Genomic DNA, 24,022 nt, shown 5'->3' on the forward strand with positions numbered 1-24,022 from the left:
CCCCATCCTTATCTGGCTACCAGGGGTATGCTGATTTAAAAAGGTTGAAAACCCCTGGTCTAAATGATGCCACAGTGGTGTTTAGCCAGAGCTGTCACAGGCTAATTGCAGACCCCCACAATCTACACGAAGAAAGAACATACACAATGAAACTAAAGGCGGTCTTGATTTTGGTGTGGACCCTTCAAAATAATAAAAGTGTTCATTGTGCAGGTTTGCCAGTCCCATGTGTTGAAACATTTCTGAGTCATACTCCAAAAAATCATAAGATTTAAAATTCCCAGAGTCCTATTTAGTGCCTGCCGCCTGATATTTTTTGGTTTCAACTTTGAGGAAAGTTGCACACATGTGTCCATCTCAGGTTCTGCATTCAGTGTTAAATACACACCGACCGAGCAGTGGGCATGGTGCGCCCCCTTTTTCACCTCTCCGAGAGGACTCTGCCCACTGTCTCCCCTGCCCTGGGCAAGCTGCCATCCTCTTCCTGCCCATCGTGCTCACTGCATAGTCAGGATAAGCAGCTGCCACAATCACATTCTCTCTCAATTCTCTCACAGGGACTTCTGTCGCTCACTTGTCTGCTGTGTTCCCATTTCTCCAATATTTTCCTTGTCTGTCTGTCCCTTCCAACCATGTCTAACCTGTCACTATCTCCCTTTCTGCTCTTCCACTGCTTTTGGCTCCCTCCCTGTTTCCGTGCCTTCCTTCTGCTTCTCTGTCATTGTCCTTTTCCCACCTACAGTAATATTCTTCTGCACCCTGCAGTCTCTCCTCGTCACACATCCTTGCAATGACCTTGGTTGTTCTTTTATTCCCCTCCCACATTCTTCTGACTCTGTCATAGTTTCTTGTTATCTTTTTGTTGCCAACACATTTTCCCCACTGCAGCTTTAGTCTGGTTTTCCTGTCTCCTGACTAAGTTTTCATGTAAAGTCCAGTCCTGCGCAACTCATGTCAATGGGACTTTTGCCATTGACTTCGGTATGAACAGCATCAGACCCAGGATGACTACAGTATCATCAGATTTCCTGAAGGTAGCCTGGCTGCAGCCCATTTGGAAATCATGGGAAATTACTTCCACCTTTGCTGGGGGCAACCTGTGGCCATCTCCTATTGACGTAATAGGATATGGTGGCCGTTTTGAATAAGGGCTGAACTTTGGTAATTGAAAGCACAAATCTTTTTGATGTATGAGAACCCTTAAAAGCCACCAAGTACTATGAGAATTGTGATAACATCATCAGATATGTCAGCTCTAAGCTTGCCACCTCCCATTCAAGAGAGAAGTTATATGCTAGCACTACCCATGTTGAATATCATATAAATAAGTGACAAAGCCTTGTTCATATCAGTATTAATCCTAACTTGTTAAAATCTTGTTTTGTTTTGTTTTGTTTTAAAACAGGCTGCCTAGAAACAAAGATTGTGTTTTCAAAGATTGCTTTATTTGCATGATCTGCTTTGGTGAAGAAAGCATACTAAATCTATTGATAGCTTCAGCATATTTCTTATACTGCTTCAGAAATTCTGTGGTTACATTCACTCTGTTAGATCAGTCATTTTAATTATATATATTACATGTTGTTGTAGGGGTAGGGAAGCAGGGGAACTCTGCAATGGCATTGTGTTTTAAGGCATAAAGAAAGCTTAAATGGACCCACAACTGCTTAACATATGCCCTCTGTCTGAACTCATTTTATCACTTGATATCTTACTTTTCAATGCATAAAAAGTTGGTGCAATGGATGGTTTCAGTCCTGCTGTACCTGTCAGAAGTTGCTATAAGGTTTCCAGGATATAGAAAACCAAAATTTAAAAGCATAAAAATCCTGACTTTCAATTCATTAAAGCTTACTTGAAGCATCTCATTTTGTTGCTGGGGTTAGTGGTTTTCTGGTTTTTTAAGCAGCAACTGCTGAGTGATTTAGAGTACATATTTGCTCCTGAGTTTGGATTTCATTTTCAAAACCATTTAGAGTTATAAAACTGTCAACTTAAGAACAGTTTATATGCTTTGTTAGGGAAGGCCCCATCTATACGAAGTTTGTATCCTTCTCTGCATTTTGGACTGCCTTTATTTTTTCCAGCCCCTACCGCCTTCCTTTTCCTAGTTGACTATCACTGTAATATTACCACTCCTGCAAGTCACACAGCTTCTCTGAGGTTATCATCCAAGCTACTCCTTAGGTTAACCAGTATGTAAAAAGAGGTAGTAGAAAGCACACTGAGCCCTTTTCTTTACCCTGTCCTGAACTCAGCCTCCCTGTGTGGCTGCAGAAAGCTTTGCTTTTTGCTTTTGCTCAGGGAAAACGCTTGAAATGTCAGTGTGCTTAATTTTATCTAATCTATCCTATCTCTCTGTTTTCAAGTCATAAACTCAGAGATTAAAAAGAATAGATCAGAAATATTAGAAACATTAAATACAGTTAAGCACATCCTGGACCTTTCAAAAAGTTTGTTTGGCATGAACAATAGGATGCACATCGTAATCTTTTGGGTCCTAGATATCGAGCTTTTGATTCCTACTCTGTCAGCCCAATGTTCCAGCTGGTTTTCTATCCACCTTAGGGTCCATTCATCCAGCCCGTACTTCCTTAGCTTGCCTGAAAGGATGCTTGCTAAAATCAAGGTACACAGCATCCACCCATCTCCCCACATCCGCACAGCCAGTCAATTCATCCTAGAAGGCAATCAGGTTGGTCAGGCATGACTTGCCCCTGGTGAATCCATGCCGGCTGTTCCTAATCACCTTTTTCTCCTCCAAGTGCTTAGAAATGGATTCCTTGAGGATCTGCTCCATGATTTTTCCAGGAACTGAGGTGGGGATGACTGATCTGTAGTTCCCTGGATCCTCCTTCTTCCCTTTCTTAAGTATGGACACTATGTTTGCCCTTTTCCAATCATCCGGCACCTCTCCTGATCGCCATGAGTTTTCAAAGATGATGGCCAGCAGTTCTGCAGTTACATCAGCCAACTCCCTCATCACCCTCAGATACATCCCATCTGGCCCCATGGACTTGTACACATCCAGCTTTTCTAGGTAGTCCCTAACCTGTCCTTTCAGCCTTGAAGGCTGCTCACCTCCTCCCCAAACTGTACTGCCTGGTGCAGTAGTCTGGGAGCTGACCTTACCTGTGAATATTGAGGCAAAAAAGGCATTGAGCTCTTCAGTCTTTTCTGCATCCTCTGTCACAAGGTTGCCCCCCCCCCCCCAAATTCAGTAAGGGACCCACACTTTCCCTGATCCTCCTCTTACTATTGACGTACTTGTAGGAAACCTGTCACATCCCTTGCTAGCTACAACTCCAATTGTGCTTTGGCCTTCCTGACTTCATCCCTGTATGCTCGAGCAATGCTCTTATATTCTTCCCTAGTTTTTCCCACATCTTTGCTCTTCTTGATTTCTGAGAGGAGATAAGTCACAGAAAGTGTGCGTATGTTCCTTCTCCCAGGAGAAACTCTCCCAGAAGCAATTTCTATCTGGTTGTGCTTGGCTTATTTTTTTCTTGGTGCACACACCGTTGTTCCAGGAGAAAAACTGGAATATCTGCACGTTTGTGGTTTCTACTGGGAGAGTGGCGGTTCTCAGAGTAGAAACTAAATAATCTCTGTCTCTTCTGTATTTGTAGGTTGCCCAGCTGGGAGGGGCTCCCTTTATATTGGATTATTTGGGAACAGCTACATATCATGTTATCAGCTTGGCAGAGAGAGCCTTGTGAACTAAGCCACAATCCTTTGGCACTGATCACAGCCTTCTGCAAGGTAGATAATTTCTACTGGCAGTTTTGGTTTAGCAGGGCACGCTCATATTGATAGAACTGCCTTGTAGATGACCCTCTTTACTTCTCAGCCTTTACAACAAACAGAGCAAGTGCAACAAAGTGTGCTAAATCTTCTTGCTAAAGCTGATGACTTAATCACCTCCCTTGTTGGCTTTGCACTTTGAAGCCCAAGGGCTGTGCTATGGACTCTTGGAGCAGCTGGTTGATGCTACTCCTGACATATATACTCCAGTATAGTGTATCTGTGCACATGAGCAAAAGTATCAAAGACAAACAAGTTGACTACCAACAACCACCTGGCTGGGACCCATATATGAAGACAAATGCTAATGATGAGCAGCTCACTGTAGATGAGCTCTAACTTGCTTTGACTGATCTCCCCATTAACTCTGGCCTATTCATTGTGGATGAACCGCGCAAGATGTTGAACAGAAGAAAATATAGAAAGCCCCACCCCTGCATTGTCTCCAGCTTGACACTGAGACATTGCAGCATGGCAGTTGCATAAAATATAAATAATCATGATATAGAAATAGAATAACTACTCAGCACATGTCGAAGAAAAATGTAAGTTTACATGGTATTACTGTATTATATTGAGAGCTGAATGCAGGACCAGAAGCCAAGAAATCTCAAGGTCCAGTGTGTTAGAACTGCTAAGATGAGTCATACTTCCTGACATGACATTTACAATTAGGGTACCAATACTTGATTACCAGATTAGTGTCTTTTATTATATAGTTGAATCCCATGTCCAATTATAGTTACACCTGGGTAGATTTATACAAAAACATTGTGAATGTGTTCCAGAACTGGGCAGGGACTTAATTATGCTGTTTTTTGTGACTTACTGAGTTACAGGTGCAGTCCCTTGATTGTTCCCTGTTATCATTGTTTATCTACTAGTTCATAAACAACAAAGGCATCAAAACTTCCCAAATGATCTTTAACTTCTAAGAGTTTATGATTAAAATAAGTGTTTGAAATTGACAGAAGATTTTATAGAAAGGTCAAAGTTAAAGGCTGGTAATTTTATTTAAAGATCTTGAGAAGAAAGGCAACATTGGGAGGTAAAATGTCTTTCCCATCTTAAAAAAAACAAAACAAACTCCTCTGACCTCATGTGTTTCCAGCTTCTGCCACACTCCTTTCTCCCCTTGATCTCAGATGTCATTAAATATACTATCTGCATCACTGTCTGGAGTTCATCTCTTTCAGTTTCATCCTAGGTCCTCTCTATCCTAACTTCCACTCCCTGCACTCTATTGAAAAGCTCATGTTAAGAGGTGTTCAGAAAATCTTTTCAGTGGGATGCTTTTCCATTGAAGAAAATAGTTTAGTTCAGAATGTTTGGATAATGTATTGATTTGTTAGAAAGCCAAAGAGAAAGGTAATGAAATGCTTCATTTTGATAACATCAAAGAACTCCGTTTTGATAAGGTAAAAATATTGCCTTTCAACTTCATTGTCGGATTTCATTTTGTTCAAGCTTTTTTATTCATAGATTCATATATGTAAGGCTGGAAGGGACCTCGCAAAATTGTCAGGTCCAGCTGCCTGCACCAGGCAGGAAAGACAACTGGGGTCAGGTGACCCCAGCAAGGTGACCGTCCAGTCTCCCCTTAAAGATTTCCAGGGTAGGCAATTGTACCACCTCTGGAGGGAGCTTATTCCACAGTCTGGACACTCTAACCCTGAAGAAGTTTTTCCTAGTGTTGAGCCTGAAGCAGCATGATATTATTTTATTGCAGTAGTATTTATCTGTAATATTTAATATTTATAATATTATAACTGTTCAACATTACTGAAGCAAATCTTTCTAAATTGAAAGTCTTCAAAATATCCAGTCTGTGAAAAACATATTTGAAATTTTGATTGATTATTCAGTCTTCCTTAGAGTGAAAACAAATTTTGAAATGTAGAATATCCCTTGGGATGGACGTTCCATTTCCTAATGAGCTCTGAGAGAAGGTCTCTCCTCAGTTAAGACTTTGGTGTCTTCTTCATGGCCACAGCTGAGAACCAGTACTTCTTCCTTGTTCTTGACCTTATATCTTCCTCTGAAACAATTGACTAAGCTCTTCTTTTGATATCTTCTTGTCCCTCAGCTGTCATGACTATCTCCATCTGGTTGTCCTCTTACTTCTCCAAGCGCTCCTACAGTTTGTTGTATGGAGGATTCTTCTCAGCATGTTTTCCCTAATTTGTAGTGGAGGCCTACCAGGACCTCCTCCTTGATTTGTGCCTGTTCCTGTACATCTTCTGAGCACTCTGTCTGGCAGACATAAATTGAACTATCAGCAAAGATCTTTGCTTGTCACTTTGTCCGCGTTACCTCTATCTTTCCACCCATTCGCTGGCTCCCTCTTTTTTATTTTTTTTAATCTTTTTTCTAGAGTCTCAAACTACTTTCTCTCAGCTTTCAAGTTCTTTATAGCCTCTCACCCTACCTGACTTTTCTCCATATGCTGCTGAAATGCAGATTCTTGCCTCCTTTCTTGTTTCCTTTCTTTCAGCATTACCAGAATTCATATTTTATTTGTTAGCATTTCAAACAAGATGTATCCTTTCTCTCATGCTCAAGTGGAGTAGCGTGTAAAACTCAGCAAAGTTACCTCATTGTCCGTTTTCATATCCATACTTGAAATTTTCCTTTAAAATAATGGCTGCAAATAACTTGACGATAAATAAACACCTAGAGCTGGATCCGCATCCAGGGTGAGGCTCAATGTTGAGTATTTCCCATACCTTGAAAGCCATCTCTCGCAGAAAGCTGACATCAGTGAAAAAATCCAGCTTCACCTCAAATATGCAAGCACAGCCTTTGAATGCCTGAAGAAACGGTGTTCGAAGATTGCAACATCAAACCCAAAACCAAGCGTATGGAGCTGAGATGTGGACAACATACTGGAGACATCTAAAGTTGTTGGAGAAGTACCATCAATGCTTCCTGCAGAAGTTCCTCCAAATCCAGTAGCAAGACAGATGCACCAACGTTAGCATCTCATGCAAGCAAACACCACACGTATCGAGGCAACGATCATCCAAAATCAACTTCGTTGGGATGGCTGTGTCATCCAGATGTCCAAGTTCAGACTCCCAAAACAAGTTTTATTCTCCCAACTCAGCCAAGGTGTATGTATGCTTAAGAGGAGGGCAGAGAATGCACTTCAGGGATGTCCTCAAGGCCAACTTAAAAAAAAATGCAACATTGATGTGAGCTCGTAGAAGACTATTGCCCAGGACTGCCCCTAATAGAGGAGGAGTCTGCTGCAGGGATCTCAGTACTTTGAAACCTCAAGACAACAACAGGAGATGGAAATGCAAGAGTAGCAGAAACAGTATGTCATGGACCAAATCAAGGATCCAGCGCCACGCAGCCCATATGGAAATGCATGTCCGAGCTATAGTAGTCTGTTGATCCCAGGTAGGCCTCATCAGCCATCTTCAGATACACAGATAAGACAGTCATGGAAGACAGTCATGCTTGACTGTGAGGGATTGCCAAAAAAGAATAAGAGAAATAAACACCACTCTCTGTTGTGCTGGTCAGTGTTGATTGATTTTATTTGTAGTTGATTGTATTTGTAGTTCTCTTGTCATTCTTTCGGTATCTTCCTACTGTACCCTGCTTTATTCTTGGATTGTTCTCCTTGAGCAGGGCCCATGTTTTTGTTACCAGGGTGTAGGTTGTAGCCGTGTTGGTCTAAGGACATAGGCAGATAAGGTTCTTTGGGTGAATCTGATATCTTTTATTAGACTAACTTAAATAGTTGGGACCTGAGAGCTTGCTTTAAAAAAAAAATTTCCCCAACTATTTAAGTTGGTCTAATAAAAAATATCAGATTCACTCAAAGAACCTTGTCTGCCCATGTCTTTGTTATGTGTTTGTACAATAATTAGAAGACTAGGCCTAGCCCAAGTTTCTGCATGCTGTCTTAATGTCATTAGTAAGTAATCAGATGAAAATTATGAAAATATACACTTCTTTTCCTCAAGCAGTAATTTTTTCAGGGATTTATTTAAATGACGTTATAGCTAATGTGAGATAAGAGTTTTAAAAAGTGACTTCCCTCCCTAACGAAGTTGTAAAGATTAATTTATGGAAATGAGATGCCCCAAATTGAAATCAGACCACAGCTTCCAGACCTGGAAATTCAGTGATAATACTTCCATTTTTTTCAAACAGAAATGTGCAGGATAGATATTGAGTGTTGAAGTGTGAGAGTTGTTTGAGTCAAATTTGTTTTCATAATAACTGGAAAAGACTTGACTCTCTTAGGATTTGTATTTTTTTTCTTGAAGCCTTGCTTTGTATGCCAGTTGCATTTAAAATTATCTACTTCAGCGTGGTCTGTTGAAACACAAGCAAGTTTTATGAAGTATTTTTGCTAAACAGACGACAGGTTTTAATTTGAGGTCTTAAATCATAATTGGTTTTCGATTTTCTGCTCTGCCTCACAGAAACATAATGAAGGTACACCTGATGCTATAAAAAACAGATGTCATTTTAATGTTCCTGGACTGTGTGGGGAAGCCTTGAGAGTTCACAAGTTACTATCACAGGCATGTACTTAGCATGGGGCAAAAAAAAAGCAGGAAATATGTAAAGACTTAAGAGAGAAATCAGTTGCTTGGGAACAGGTAACATTTGATAATTTTAGTACCTCTTCTATTACTGAAAACAGATATTTTTTTCCTGAGGAACTTCTGGGGGAACTTCTCTTATAGGTAAAGAGAGCATATCAGAACTAGCATGTTCAAATTGTGTGTGGAAAACTTCTTGAAGCCATGATATTGTCAATGCAGTGTCATAGGAGGTTGGCTTCTCTTACTGGTGCAAGGAAGGACTACTGCAGTACACATAGGAATTGAAGTCCCGACATGGGTAGGAACCTCTTTTTGGAACCAGAACAGTTAAAGCAGTCCATTATTCAGCTATAGACTGGCTACTGATCATTCTTTTATACACTTTAACTATTAGCACTCGGTAGTTGTGAATTGTATGAGAGAACAGCAAATCTGGAGAAAATCAGAAAACCTAACTGAATGGTCAGTATAGACTCTCTGAAGTCTTGGTCAAGTACTCTATTCCATTAGGGCAGAATTTCCGGAAATGGCAGAAACATGAACTGTGCATAAAACGTAAGTAGAAGTTGTTATTGAATTTTGTCCTTGAGTAGAACGAACTTGTCTCAAGGTGTCCCTACTAAAACCTGGGGAAGGTACGTGCATTTGGAAGAACAATGTGTACACAAAAGGTGATTAACAGAGTCTAAATCTGTAGGTGTTCAAGGCAATAGATAATCAGGTCCTTTGTGTTCCAGCTGATGGTGTGAACAACTTCTATTAGGAATGTAGAATTGTGAAATGGAAGTATATAGAACAAATTAATTGTGCTAAAGAAATTAATCACATGTAGATTAAAGCTGCTCACACTTTGCTTTCTTGAATCCCTCCTTTTGGATCTTGGCCAGGCTAAATTGAGGTGTATGTGAGAGATACATATAATAAAGTAATTATAGGAAAAATGGTGGAATATTTAACTGGTTATTTAAAGGTTCCTAATATATCAAATCATAAAGGTCCTGGTTCTGTCAAATTAGTAATTTGTCACTCTCCAGGTAGGTAATCCTTTCTCTTAATTTAGCTGGAAGGATGTACAGTTAGAGAGATGAAAGTAGAGAATGAATCCCAGAACATTAATTTCTCCTAGTTATATATTCTATTGAATTCTGTAGCTGAGACTAATGAGGACAGGCTGGTAATTAAGTAGATATTTAAAAAAAAGTAATATATGCACAGAAGTGAAGCTCATTGCCTCTAATAACAAGAATTTATTTCTCTCTCACTAAGTAAACCATAAGGAATCTGGATATAACAGTTGCAGAAGACTATCCCACCTTTTTAAAAAGCCCATAGTTTTTAACAATTGCAGAGCCTCCTCCCTGCATTAATCTTGTCAATAGGTAGAAGGCAAATGTGTGCACTCTTAACCTTTTTAATTACTGAAGGATTATAAATGAAAGGTAAATTATAGGGAAGCAATCAGTTCGTCTGAGAGACTGTCACTTTTATATTGCTACACTGGACAAACTGACTGCACTCAATTACATTCATCTGATACCATCCATGTATCCAGGAGCGTAGAAAAGGAGATCTTTAGAGGCTTTACAGTATTCAAAAGTGTCAGATCACTGTTCATCTGAGAAAGATGGAAGGATCCCTTCTCCTTCGAAAAGAATATTTCAGCCAAGTCTGATTATTCAGTTGCTGAGTCAATGAAGTAGTTAGAGCCCAAAGTTTACAGTCCTTTATGAGAGATCTCACTCAAGTGGGTTTTTTACTCCAGATCTGTTGCTTCATAAAAATGTTGGTACATGAGATTAGAATGGGATGATCTCCTGCTTCTTCCTTCCATCTCCTCCAAAATTGTTGATCTAGTCTGCTGATAGATCCAGAGTATTATACTATTTTTAAAATATTGCTTTTACTGACATGTTGTGCAAGGAGGATATCTGGGAACTTTTTGTGATGGCCACAACAGCACCTGTAATTGGGAACAACATACAGTATTTCTGATAATGTGGCAGTAGAACTATGAGAATCACAGGTAGCACAAAGTTATATTCTGTATCTGCTGCAATAGAGAGAAGGTTTATTTCAATCCCAGACCTGCTTTTATGATGAGCATGGCAAATTGGATGAGCATGGCAAATTGGAGCCATTAGAAGTGGACTGTTACTATGGAGTGAATTGTCCTTGATACCTTTGCAGGGATTGGAAATCCATATAAAATTCAGTGTTTTGGTGTTGTGTTTCTCTTCAGTCAAGACCTACCTTCTTTAGCTGGAAGTTACCTGACTTTTGTTGTATGCCATGGAAATGAAGTGTGTTGTATAAGGAAATCTGTCCATAGCCATGTTATGAAAGCCGGTATGGCTAAACATTTGTAGCCAGGGACAAACATAAATAGGCTTTTAGACCCTCTGAGAAGTAGAGGACATTTTGGCTCTTCCGTTGAGAGGACAGCAGTGAATAACAGGTAAAACTCACCTCAGCTGTGAGCCAACATGTATCATACGCCCACATTCCCTATATGCCCTATTTTGGAGAGTTTGGTAGGACTTACATGTTGCATAGACCTCTCTGCATAGCAATGCAGTTTGCTGTAGAAGCGGGAGGAGAGGGGGCTACTTGATTTAGCATGGGAGTGACTACAATGTCCCCTAAAAGTAGGTGGTGTTTTTTTGTGAAAAGAGCCTGTGAAGGTAGTGCACAAAACACGAAAAACCTTTCTGAGAAGGCAAGGAAAGAAAGAGTAGAACTTTTAGTATTGTGCAGTATGTCAGAAAAATACTATGTCAGTACCTATTTTGAATTGTAACCACATTTGTCACATTACCACATTTACCCAAATCCAAGACAACCCTGAATTTAAGACAATCCCTCCATCATTAGATTCTATAGATGGAGAATGTATACATTTGTTATAATTTTCTATGTACAGAAACTAGTTAGTGGAAGGTCATCTTAAATTTGTTCCCACCGCTGTAGCAGGGAAAGCAGTGGTAATGAGACAGTTGGGGGCACATGGTAGGATGGCAGGGGGTGGGGGAGGCAATAAGGGAGCAAGCAGTGGGGGAGCAATGGGATAGGCAGTGGGGGGAGTAGGTGGTAAGGGAGCAGGCAGCTTGGAAGTGGGGGAGCAGGCAGCTTTCCCTCTGCTGCCTGCCCCCCCCACTTGCCCTCCCGTTGTGCCTGGCATCCTGCAGCCTTGAGCCCCCTTTTTACCCCTCCCTTCCCCCTTGCTGAGCCAGCACTGCTGCTACAGGGCCAGGTTGGGGCCGTGCTCTGTGCCCCATGCTGGAGCAGGGACGGAGCCTGCTGGCAGAGCCTGCTGGCATGGAATAAGAGTGGAAGCCCAGAAGCTGTGGGGGGAGCAGGCTGCACAGGTAGTGTGGGGGAGAGATGGGGGAGGAGGAGAGAGGTCCAGAGGCAGTGGAGGAGGAGGCAGGCAGCAGCTGCAGCTCTAGCCCCAAACCGGGGTCAAGGCCACAGCCGAGCTTCAGCAGGTACCACTTCTCCCCCTACTCCTTCCCCCTTGCCTCCTACTTGACTCCTAAAGAACAGACTTTTCCCACCCATATGAAATGAAGGGGAAAAAACCTTGTCTTGAAATCAGATAAGTATCATACTTCTACTTGTATGTTTACCGAATGCCTCACCAATATCTCATTGGTGCAAAGTGTCCAAGATTGGACCAATAAAAATAACTTATAAACTATTACTACCTCTTACATTATTACCTAGCTGTTCGGGTTTTTTCCCCAATTGATAAAAATACATGCTTTTAAAAATATTTAAAAGGAGATTTGTGTAAATATAATCCATCAATTCACGCCTGAAAACTTTATTCAACTTTATGGGTAGGTAACTTGCAAGTTCAGCGTACTTTGCATTTCCAGGTAATGGAAAAAGGAACGTGGCTGTAAAAGGGCAGATTTCCAAAGCGGCAACAATGGAAGCACCTGTGCAAATGTGTATGCACCTGTTAGACATAAAAACCCCTGCGACTGTTCAAGCAAATCTTTACATATAATGGCCTGGTTTTTATGCAAGTAATGTGGCTGGGGCCTAAGCCTGAACTAATTCACTTTTATGAAAGTGATGCTTCAGTGCAGGAAGTCAGAGATTTCTATTTAAAGATAATTGTACTAGATGAATGAGTCCATTGCACAGCTCTCCAAATAAACACCCAGGAGAGGGAAGGGGTTTTTCTTTGTTTGTTGATAAAATTAAAAAGATTTTAAAAATCAAGTCTTTGTCAGTAGCTTCTCACACTTAAGATGAACCTCTTCACACCATTGGTTAGGGCGGTATTATTCCTTAAATCTCATCTCGGTATAAATGAGGTTTCCCATTTCAAAGGCACAGATAGAGAGCTCTAGGAGGTCTCTGCTTCCCACAATTTTTAGCCTCCCTCCACAACTCAGGTTCAGAAGTACAGATACTGAACTACCCCCACAAAACATCCTGGAGTGGTCTTGAAAGCATTGCATGGAGTTCCTTCCCTATCCTCCTTCCAGGCGTTCAGCATATATGTTGCTATCAACAAGTGCTTGCCAGCACATACACGTGCGGTGCTTATGCTCGAAAGGCACCCGTACATCACATTCCTTTGATAGCTGGAGTCCTGTGAAGGAAGATGAACCACTCAGCATGCTCGCTGGGGGCAAGATTTGGCCCTTGGTATCTTATTAAAGTGTAAATAAATAATTGAAATCCTATGGATTTGCTGTCCACTCCACTTTCTGCTAGAATGTCCCTATGAAGTGTGTTTTCTATAGTCTAACGGATGAATGTTTAAGAACAGAGTAAAATTATTACAATATGCATACCAAGAATAACATAACAAGATGTTATTTTTAAACAATGTGCCAAAAAAGACCAAAAAAAATCCATCTGGGCTGCAACAGCAAATAATTGAGAAGTGCCTGTAAAAGTTATGTGTATATTTTTATATCAATTGAGCCTAGCCAGCATATATACAAGTTCCTAGAATTTATGGTTTAAGCCAACATGCAGAGCTCAGTTTAGGTCTGTAGTATATGTAGCTGCTATGGTGATTTAAATAAAATAAATAAAACAGATAAATATGTAGCATATTAGAAATTCATTACTGGCAGTCTTTCAAATGCAGTTCAGCTTCAGCGTGTGGCCTCTGTAATGTTTCATAATTAAAATAGCAAAACAGACCTCCTAGAACATGGAACAGGCTTTTTGGAGGGGGTGAAGTTATGTAATGGCCAGACTCTGCCTTGTCAATAAGCACAGTTAAGCATACTGGAAAAAAGTCAAATATGCATGTTCTGCAAATCCTTGATATGTCTCAGTGAAGATGAGTATTCTGGCAGAAGTCTAACATGGGATGTTAAACATGGTGTATCTTTAAATAATCAGTCTCCCAAGAGTTAATAATAAGAAAGAAATTACAACTTTATGTAGCAAGTAAAGTAGAAAAGAACACTGCAGATTTCACACTTAAGAGCCCAAATAATTAAAAACAGGGTGCATCTTACCAAATCCCTTACTTCTGATCCGGTCCTTTGCATTGACCATGTATTTTCTAACGTTGTGACCACTTCAGGAGGGAGATAGTCCTTGTCTTACCCTTTTGAATGCAGTCTTTTCCGCAGTTTCAGAAGTCTCCGAGATAGTGGTTGACATCCTCCCCAGTATGCCTGGTTCTTGCTGAATAAGATCCCATGTTTTCTTTCCTCTTTCTCCTCTTAACATTCTTCCCCTGCAAAATTCATCCCTTTTCTGAAATGTCAGAGGTTGCACTTGTCTGTAGAAGTTCTTCCAGGCGGGACTGAAATGAACCCCCCACCCCTTTTATTCCTTTAGCCCCGCAAGACAGTGGAAGGAGCCTGGTCAGCAGAAGGAAAAATGAAAAGGCTACCTTTCCTCCACCCTCATCAAACTCTTCTGAGGGTTGGAAGTGAAGCAGTTTGTCAGGCTGATCTTCAAAGTTGTACTTTAGAGGGGAGGAAGAAAGTGGAAAGCAGACTGAAGGCTAGAGGAGAGGTTTCTCTCCTCCCCCCCTGGGCCCCTTGCCGGCTGTTTTTATTGATTTCAATCACTGGAGGCTTGAGCTCTCCGGAGAAACACTGTGTAATGTGTTCTTTCCTGGCTTTCATTAAAGAAACTCAATGCAGCGCGGTCACGCTGCCGAGCCTGCCTGGCAACCTGCCTACTCCGCGCGGGCCTTTCATTGGAGGCAGCGAGCTCTTGGGTTTCTCTCCAGCGAGGATTTCAAACCATCTCCGTCTGCCTCTACCTTCCCCAAACCTCCAGCCCTTCCAAACTCGGGGGCATTTTCTCTGTCCCTTAAAAGGGATGCCTTTGCCGCTGTGACTATAAGATCTGTATCCTCTGGTGTCTGTTCAATGTGCCCTTAACAATCTTGGAAACCTTCTGTTCGTTTATTCTGGGGGGAAGGGAGGCAGCACTTTTACAAACTGAAGTACATAGAAGGAGGTAAAAGTGATTTCTTCGCTTTTCTAACCCTGCTCTGTCATCTGCTGCGTATGCTGTTTCACCCGATTGATTGGTACAGTTTAGGGGGGCTAGACCTGATGATCTGTAAGGTCCCTTCCAGCCCGTAACGACAGTGAAACTATGAAACTAGGAACAGGGGATAAGTAAAGCAGGATGGCAGATACATACATATTCCTTTTAGTGCTGCAGTGACAGGCTGAGCAGAATGACATTGGCAGGACTGCATCAGTTAGGAGGGTGTTAGTCAAGATAATGACACCCAAGGATAACTGAAAGTAGTTGAGATGAAATACAGACTTACATTTCTGAACTGGATCTGTTATAATACATATCATTTTACAGGGGTACGTATTTTAGAAAGTGGAATTTAACTAATGTAATAGTTTCTGTAAATATTTTCCTTCTGTATGCACTTAAACTCTTCTATTTAATTTAAATTTACTGAATTGTTTACTTTTTCCTTGTTCAGTAATTCTTACTGTTAACATGTTACGTATTCTTCAGAAGCATGTGTGTACACGGATGAAATAGTAGAAGGACCCAACAGCTTTTAGTTGACTGCAGACTGATGCCAGTAAAGTTGCATGCATCTCAAATCATATTTTAATTGCAGTTGGTAACCGACACATGTATTTCTTAAACAGATACTGTATCTCTCCGTGGGTCACATGCACTTTTTTCCCATTTACACATATACAATAGCAGAAAGAATCCTTTCCTGGATCAGAAAGATACAAAAGCTTGTTCTCATTTAAATCTGGCTTTCTGCAGAACTTGTTTGAGGTTTTTCTGCATCAGTTGTGTCTATAGAAACCTTTCCAAATCGGCTTATTGTAATTTTTCCCAGTGTATATATTACCAAGAGTTGTAAGATTATAAGAACAAGTTAGCTCTTATGAAAGGTATTTTTTGTATGCTGTATCATTTTAAAGCATTTTTGGTTAGTTCTCCAGATGCCTTTTGGACACTTTTTATATTATTGGATTTTTTAGCAATATTTTTATTGGCCTAACATATAATAAAAATCAAGTTACTTTATGTACTACGTGAAAAGCAACCTTTAAAATGTCTATCTGATAGAAGGAGTACATTGCTAGAAAAAATGTGACTTTGATTTCAAGTCTGCTTTCCTATCTTAATGAAACTTAAAATGCTCTTTATGCTTATGATTCCTCTGTTCATAAGGTGGAAACCTATAGAAAATAATAGTTAAAATAATTTAATATGGCTGTGAATTCTTTTATATGGGTTGTGTAGTCATAGTTACTGTGCATTTTTTGGCCAAGGCTCAATTAGTAAATCATCTGTTAACTTTTATTTTAGAAATCTTGTTTCTGAGAGCTGTATAACTCAGCCCTGTTTCCTTGCAGCTTTAAATTACATTAATAGGTTTGGACTCTGTTGTTGTTGTTTTTGTTTTAAGTGGGAAAGTGGTGCATGAATGGGAGAGAAAAATTGTGTGTTCAGGGGAAAGTGTTTATTTTTTGTAATGAAATTCTTTATATTACTGGAAAAACAAGGCAATACAGTGCATCCAGTCTTTCTTTTTGGGGAAACCTAAGGTGTCATATCCCCATATATTTTTGAGCATTGTACAGTTTATTGATCTGATCCTCTGTTGTTTTTATTCTCTCTCTTCTCCTCATCTTTGCTCTTTCACTCCTCTTTTATCTTCTGTAGTAATGCTAGAAGAAATGGTTTCAAAGTCTGTTGACTTGAACAGAAATGAATCCTTGTATACCTGCGGTGAACTGGACTCCTGCTCTTTCTCCTGCCAGTTTGTGGTACACTTTTCTGTCTTTCAGTATTATGAGTGTGGCTTCTCTCCTCTGTACTTTTCTTCCACTACCTTGTTCTTGCCCATTCTGTGTAGCTATTTCCAATAACATCCAGGTAACCAAATTGCAACCAGTGGGCCACAAGCCTTTCTTTTGCATCCAAATAGAGCTCTGACACAGACCTCCACATAGCAGTCGAAATTATGTCCCTGCCACAGTGGGGAAGCCAAGCGTGTAGTCATTTGCCTCTGTTTGTGCCTGTTATTGCCATATGTTGGCAAGCAGAATGACCCCCTATCCATAAGAAGGGATACAAATTCAGGACAGTTGTGACCCTGGCCCAAATTTGTAACAACTTTGCAGACCATATGAATGAAAATGAGATTCCTCTGCTAAGACCATTCTGTAGAGATCGTGATTTCAGTAAAGTTCATCGTATGCTGGCAACAAAGCAGTGAGAGAGATGGGAAGCCTTATAAATGGTGAGCTAAAATGAGAGACATGAGCCTCTGAATATTAAAAATACCAAAAGTCGAATGGCCTGGGACCTCAGCTTAACTGAAATTCTGGAAATTCAGAGATAAATAATAGAAAAATCTAGTTTAAAAACCAATTTCAAACTTCTCTTTCCTGGAAACCTGGCACTATTAAGCATAAGGATACATTTACTCAAGTTGCTTTCATTTTACTATATTACTGGTAGACCATATATGATGGGTATATGAGCAGATAGCCACTTTTTAACCTCCTCCTGCTCACTAGAGTCTATCTAGAATTGTTCTTATTGCCAGAGATTGTTTTATAGTTTCAGTTTCATAGTTGGTAGGGTCGAAGGGACCTGAGGAGATCATCTAGTCCGACCCCCTGCCATGGCAGGAAAGAGTACTGGGGTCAAATGACCCCGGCCAGATGTTTGTCCAACCTTTTTTTAAAGACCCCAGGGTAAGAGCCAGCACCACTTCTTTTGGAAGTTGGTTCCAGGTCCTAGCCGCCCTGACAGTGAAGTAGCGCCTCCTAATGTCTAGCCTGAAACTACCCTCCCCTAGCTTGTGTCCGTTGTTTCTTGTAACTCCCGGGAGTGCTCGGGGGAACAGGGACTCTCCCAATGCCTGCTGGTTCCCCTTGACTAGTTTGTAGACTGCCACTAGATCCCCTCTCAGCCTTCTCTTTCGGAGGCTGAACAGGTTCAGGTCCCTCAGCCTCTCCTCGTAGGGCCTGCCCTGCTGCCCCCTGATTATGCGGGGGCACCTTTGGACCACCTCCATATTGGCCACATCCCTCCTGAAGTGCGGCGCCCAGAACAGGACACAGTACTCCAGCTGTGGCCTGACCAGTGTCACGTAGAGTGGGGAGGATCACTTCCTTGGACCTGCTTGAGATGCATCTGTGGATGCACGACAAGGTATGGTTGGCCTTCCTGACCGCATCCCCACACTGTCGGCCCATGTTCATTGTGGCATCAATGATGACTCCAAGATCCTTTTCTGTCTCAACACTGCCGAGAAGGGAGTTCCCCAGCCTGTAGGTGTGCCGCTGGTTCTTCCTCCCCAGGTGTAGTACCCTGCACTTGTCAGTGTTGAACCGCATCCTGTTCTTATCGGCCCACCCCTGTAACCTGTCTAGATCTGCTTGCAGCCTGTTCCTTCCTACTAGCATACCCACTTCCCCCCACATCTTAGTGTCATCTGTGAATATGAACAGGGTGCTTTCTACCCCCTCACCCAAGCCTCTGATGAAGATGTTGAATAGTGCGGGCCCGAGGACCCCACTGCCCACATCCCTCCAGGTCAAATAAGACCCATCCACCACCACCCTCTGGGTGTGGCCCTCCAGCCAGTTAGTGACCCATCTGACCGTGTAGGCATCAACACCACTGTCTCCTAGTTTCTTACTGAGAACGGGGTGAGAGACCGTGTCGAAGGCCTTCCTAAAGTCCAGAAAGACTATATCCACTGCGACACCTGCATCCAAAGACTTGGTGACATGGTCGTAAAAGGCCACCAGGTTGGTTTGACAAGACCTGCCCCTAATGAACCCATGCTGGTTGCCCCTGAGCATAACCTCCCCTGCTGGCCCTTCCTGGACATGTGCCAGGGATTCAATTGTTATTGAATCCCTTTTCTGCCCTCTCAGTGAGGTGAGCCATGGACACAAAAATGTTATATTTACTTTTTCCCATTAGCTTCTATATCCTTTAACTGACATTTGTAGTCCTGATGAATATATTTGAACTCGTGTAGGATCTGCAAAATGACTGTTGGAAATGCCTCTAATTTAAACCCCACCTCCCCAGTTGAGAGGGACTGGAAGGCTCTTGCTGATGTTTTTTGGTTTTGAAGAGAGGTAGTTAGCCATGTTAGTCTGAAGTCAGGCAGAAGAGTTGTAAAAACACACTGACAGAGCTCCCTTGGTTGTGGAGTCTGATCTGAGACTGATTCTCCTTGAACGTCCATCAGAAACCAAGTCAAAGCAGATGCACTTTAGAAAGGATGTGGAGAAGCTTGAGAGAGTCCAGAGGAGAGCCACGTGCATGATCAGAGGGCAGGAGGACAGGCCTCGTGAGGAGAGGCTGAGAGCCATGGGAACTCTTCAGCCTGGAGAAACGAGGGCTCAGGGGGGACTTGGTCTATAAGAACATCAGGGGTGTGCATCAGGATCTGGGGAAACACCTGTTCACCAGGGCACTCCAAGGGAAGACAAGGTCCAGAGGTCACAAACTGCTGGAAGACCGTTTTAGACTGGACAGAAGGAAAAACTTCTTTACCGTCCAAGTTTCCAGAGTCTGGAAGTGGTTCAAGAACCTACTCTGGATACCTTTAAGAAATGCTTGGATGCTTATCTTGCTGGGGTGATCTGACCCCAGCTGACTTCCTGCCCCTTGAGCAGGGGGCTGGACCCAATGATCTCACAAAGGTCCCGTCCAGCCCTAATGTCTATGAATCTATGAATCTTTGTGTTTGTTTTGTTTCTTTCTGTTACTTTTGGTGACAGGATGTGTTTTGCTTTATATTATTTTCTCTTTAAATATGGAAGAGTTCTTAGCTTCTATAGCAATGACTATTTTTTTAAAAAAACCTCTATTAAGGAAGCAGAATTGTGGATGTATTCATTTTTTTGGTTTATATTCATGACACTTCTCCAGTATAGGTTCTTGTGTTTCTTCTTCCCCTTTCTGAGTGTGCATCATATAATCCACTTCAATTTTTAAGCCATTTTCAGTCAGATTACTGTGAAATTTAGTTTGATGCAAAGATATGCAGGTGGCCCTAGAAACGAGATTCTTTCATAGAAAAATAGAACGTGATGTGACACAAAGAATGTCATTATTTGAGCCTCCTTCCCAACACTTGCCATTACTATTCCTCAGCGTTGTCCTCGAACAGCCATCTCTAAGGGATGAAGGAATTTGATGGTGCCTTTGCCTCTTCGCAGGCAGCCAATAACCATGTCAGTTGCAATATAAATATCTGTCATCTGGAAACCAAACTGAAACCACCATTTCTCATATCACAGCCCATTCAATTGCTGTTGAAGTATAAAGTATTTTTATTTGTTTAATTTTTCAGACCGGTTTCAAATTGGAATCAATGACCTAGAGGAAAAATGGTTCACGGTGCCAGTCGTTGGGTCCCAAGCTAGCCAGTCTTCACCATACAGTGTTTTCACATTCACCTACAGAGTTTAGAGTCATCATCAAGTTCTGCAGATCGAAGCAGTTTCTGAAATAGTATAAGTGACTAGGCAGAGAGTGCATGATATAACCCAGGCTCAACACTCATTTTTTTACTGATATTTTCCCAGAACCTTAATTTTTAAAAGCATCCTGTCACTATATTATTATTACCTAGAAATATTGCACGGAAGTTAAAACTTTTTATGTGATTCCTGAGAAGCATTTTGCCACGTATCCATCCCTGAAGCAAAACAAACTTTGAATAGTACAGAGAAGCACCATCCAGCAACTTAGAGCAGAAAAGAAGTACCTTATTTATGCAAATCCAAGGCACTTCAAATTTAAGATACTGCCCCCGTTAGATTCTATACATAGCAAGTTGTATATGTGTTATAATTTTTCATGTAAAGAATCTAGTTTGTGGAAAGTCATCTTAAATTTGTCCACCCCAGTGCTGTGGCACAGAAAGCAGCAGTGGAGGGGGAGGGACCAGATACTTCCCCTGCCCCGCCACGTCCTGCTCCCCCTCTGGAACCTGCCCCCATGCCATTTCCCCCATGCCTGTTCTTGACCCCTGCTGCCTGCCCCATCTTCTCCCACCACTTAGGGGCTCTGGGGCAGTCTACAGCAGCAGTGGCCCCAGCCCTGCCCAGCCAGGGAGAAATGGTTGCAGCTCTAACTGGGCCAGTTTGGGGCTGGAGGGACTGAAACTGGGAGTAAGGAAGGGTGGGAGAAGCTGGGGGCTATGCAGTGTCCTTTGTGCAACCCCACTAGCTGCACACATGAGTCTCCCCCTTTTCTTTCCCGCCACCCAAGGGTCTTCCCTGCTGCACAAGCCATCCCAGCCTTGGATAGGCAGTGGCTCAGCTCCACCTGCAGCTCCAAGCCTAGAGTCAAAGCGCCAGCTGACTTGCTGCTTGCCCTGGGCTGGCACTCAAATCCAAGAGAAAGCTTTCTTTTCCTCATGATGACTGGGAAAAAACCTCATCTTGGATTCAAGTAAACACGGTAATTGTAACTGAAAGGGGAGTTTTAAGTTCCCATCAGCAGAAAGTAGTTTCACAAACTGGAATTTGGTGAAGGCATCCGAGCTAGTACCCTTTTATTCATGCAAACACACAAGTGGTTGCATAATTTTTGTCTGTCTTATTCCAGTATAATACATTTGGGGTACACTTCTTTCTTTAACTTCTTTTCAGGACTCCAAGAAGAAACAGATCACCTCCTTGATTGCAAAAAACAATGGGTTTCCTCTGGATTTCCTTCCTTTAAGTGTGTTAACCTAGCATGACCTTGTTTAGATAGAGATCTAAGGAGCTTGCAGCCCAAGGTGGTATGGTAGTTGGCAGCCAGCTTTGCAAATAAGCAGTGGTGTTTTTGCTGTGCACATGCTTTAAATTTATCACATCAAGAAATAAATGTATTACATGCTAGCATGTGGAATTACATTAGTAATAAGCACAATAAGACATAACACCAAAATTAGTATGTCCCCTTATGAAATAAGATAACTGGAATACTTTGCAGTGTAAATAAAAGAATGGATTTAATTTTGTTTTTTAAATAAAGATAAGACCAAATGAAAACTCTGAATCTGAACTTTGAAAAGCTGAATTCAAATCAAAGATACAATATGCAGTTAGCTTGCATTAGCAAGAAAGAGAAATGATTGTATTAATACTGTGGCAGAATCAAAAGCTACTATTATTCATTTTATAAAGAATTGGTTTTATAAAGGATAGGAACACTAACAATAAGATATCAGATTCTAGATTGAACAAGATACAAGGTACTTTTATTGGTTTAATAAAGGTTGGGTACAACAGTAGGATATCAAAACACAGTTCATTCAACTTAAATTCAATATAACATGTCTTGAAAATAACTTAAGTCCGATTTTTTTCTTGTTAAGTGTCTGGTCCTGATTCTGTTAAAGTCACTGAGAAAATTACCATTAACTTCAGGAAATATATACTCCAAAATGGGTGTACTTTACTATGCTACTAAAGCATCCGGCTTCCAGATAATTATAATAAGGCTGGATAATAGTAGATATTAGCCAGATTGATGAAACTAGCATGATTTGGTAAAAGTAAACAGAATTAGTAAATAGAAAGCTTCCATGAATTATAAAATTGTTGGCATTTTCATAAGGAAAGTGTTTGCAACTTTAATGTATCATATTTGAATTGGAATGAATTACAGTGTATTCTCTCAATAGAGAACCTTGATGTGTTAACCCTGACACTTATAACACTGGAAAATTTCCAATATAAATGAAGAGCAGTGCCTTTGTTTCGATTGCCCAGAAGTGAATGTTGCCTGGATTCGTGTTTTGTATTGGGCCCTAGTTACAGGGGTACAAGCAACTTGTCTTGTTTTCACTGGAGAGCAGTTGGGGAAGGGATAAAGAGCTTTCTGATAATGTGAGGAATGTGAGGGGGAAGGGAAGGGAAGGTACTGAGATATGCATTTACTGTAAGCATGAGGAAGCAGAGGCCTCTTTATCAGAACTGTTGTAATGATGTGCCACAGTCACTTTATTTGAAAGCTTTGGGGCTCAAGGAAAAGTAAACAGATTCATTGCATTATTTGTAAAAGAAAATTAAGTGCAGTTTGTTCTCTAGGGGACGGCTGCTGTAGTAATCTTCTACAAACACTTTAGGAATGAGTGTAGCCTATGTTTTTTGGATTTCGCCTGACTACATTGTTATTTCAGTAAATGCAGGAATGGGCTTATCAAATGAAAACTTTGCTTCCTGTAAAATAAGTACCTTCCTGCTTTTATCCTAAATACTAATTCTTTTCAGCATGAGTTTTAAAAGGGCTCCTGTACAAATGTAATGTCTGCTTTGCTTAACCTGTGTACGTGTGTTTGCACGTGGACGTGGGCTGCAACCTTTCTTCCTTTCTGGAAGAGAACAAATCAAAGCTCCTTTCTTAAACTTCCCTGACCCCCATTTAGTCAAGTGCTTTCTTGCCCCTATTGAGATCAGTTAGACTTTGAAAACAGCAAGCTGCAAAGACAAGTCAGAGTAAACCTTGATGATATGGGAATGCAGACAGAACAAATGTTTAGTCCTCAGCAGGTATCTTTGGCCTTGTCTTACCCACCACACCCTTCCCGTTCATATAGCTAGTAATAATGGCACTTAGCAGTTACATTGTGATTGTCACCTTAAACCACTTCACAAATATTAATTGATGACATGTTAAGAATTTGGCACTTCATAAGCAGACAAGATTCTTTGGGTAAATGTGATATCTTTTATTAGACCAACTAAATAGTTGGAAAAATTGTTCTTTACAAGCTATCGGGCACAGACACCCTTCTCTGAATACTGTCGGGCTGTAGAAACTTGATACGCACCTGATAGTCTCCTAAAAACGATTCATTTCTAACTGATTGGATACCTTGTGAATGCCTTCTCAAAGCAAAAAGGGAGATTCAGAGCCCTTTAAATATCTCATATGCGGGGTGGAGCTGGGGGCAGCGGTCAGGAGTGAGGGGCATCGGGTGGGGACTGGCCACTGATGTTTACAGATGGGTCCTGGTACAAAAAAAGTTGAGAGCTACTGCCCTAGAGAATAGCCACGAGGCTATTCTAACTGGACCCAACAGCTGGATCCCACATGCTTTCAGATCAGCTGGATCTGGGCAGGATCCACACACCACCGTAGTTCTGTACTCTCAGGAACACTCCTGGGGTGCAGACTCTCTGCCT

The 24,022-nt window shown here is 41.3% G+C and overlaps 2 protein-coding genes across 7 annotated transcripts in view; one reads left to right on the top strand and one right to left on the bottom strand.

The window, feature by feature from the left end:
• Positions 1–14,615, bottom strand: part of GPR146 (G protein-coupled receptor 146) — a 71,332-nt gene extending 56,717 nt beyond the window's left edge. For 2 of the 5 annotated variants that reach the window (XM_006030708.3, XM_025212357.1), the window contains exon 1: positions 13,865–14,609. Coding sequence is in view for 2 of the 5 variants with exons in the window: in XM_014523201.2 (XP_014378687.1) it covers positions 13,865–13,904 (40 nt within the window). In the remaining 3 variants the exon portion in view is untranslated. Of the gene's footprint in view, positions 1–13,864 lie in introns of all 5 variants that reach the window. The other 3 variants (XM_025212355.1, XM_014523201.2, XM_025212358.1) reach the window with 3 other exon arrangements.
• Positions 1–24,022, top strand: part of CUNH7orf50 (chromosome unknown C7orf50 homolog) — an 87,754-nt gene that overhangs the window by 9,335 nt on the left and 54,397 nt on the right. Inside the window, exon 2 of one of the 2 annotated variants that reach the window (XM_025212361.1) lies at positions 16,527–16,630. In XM_025212361.1, coding sequence (XP_025068146.1) covers positions 16,529–16,630 — 102 coding nt within the window. In that variant the 5' untranslated portion in view covers positions 16,527–16,528. Of the gene's footprint in view, positions 1–15,083; positions 15,191–16,526; positions 16,631–24,022 lie in introns of those variants that run through there. The other variant, XM_025212362.1, reaches the window with a different exon arrangement.

This window comes from Alligator sinensis, unplaced genomic scaffold (genome assembly GCF_000455745.1).
Source record: "Alligator sinensis unplaced genomic scaffold, ASM45574v1 scaffold1517_1, whole genome shotgun sequence".
NCBI classification, from domain to species: domain Eukaryota; kingdom Metazoa; phylum Chordata; order Crocodylia; family Alligatoridae; genus Alligator; species Alligator sinensis.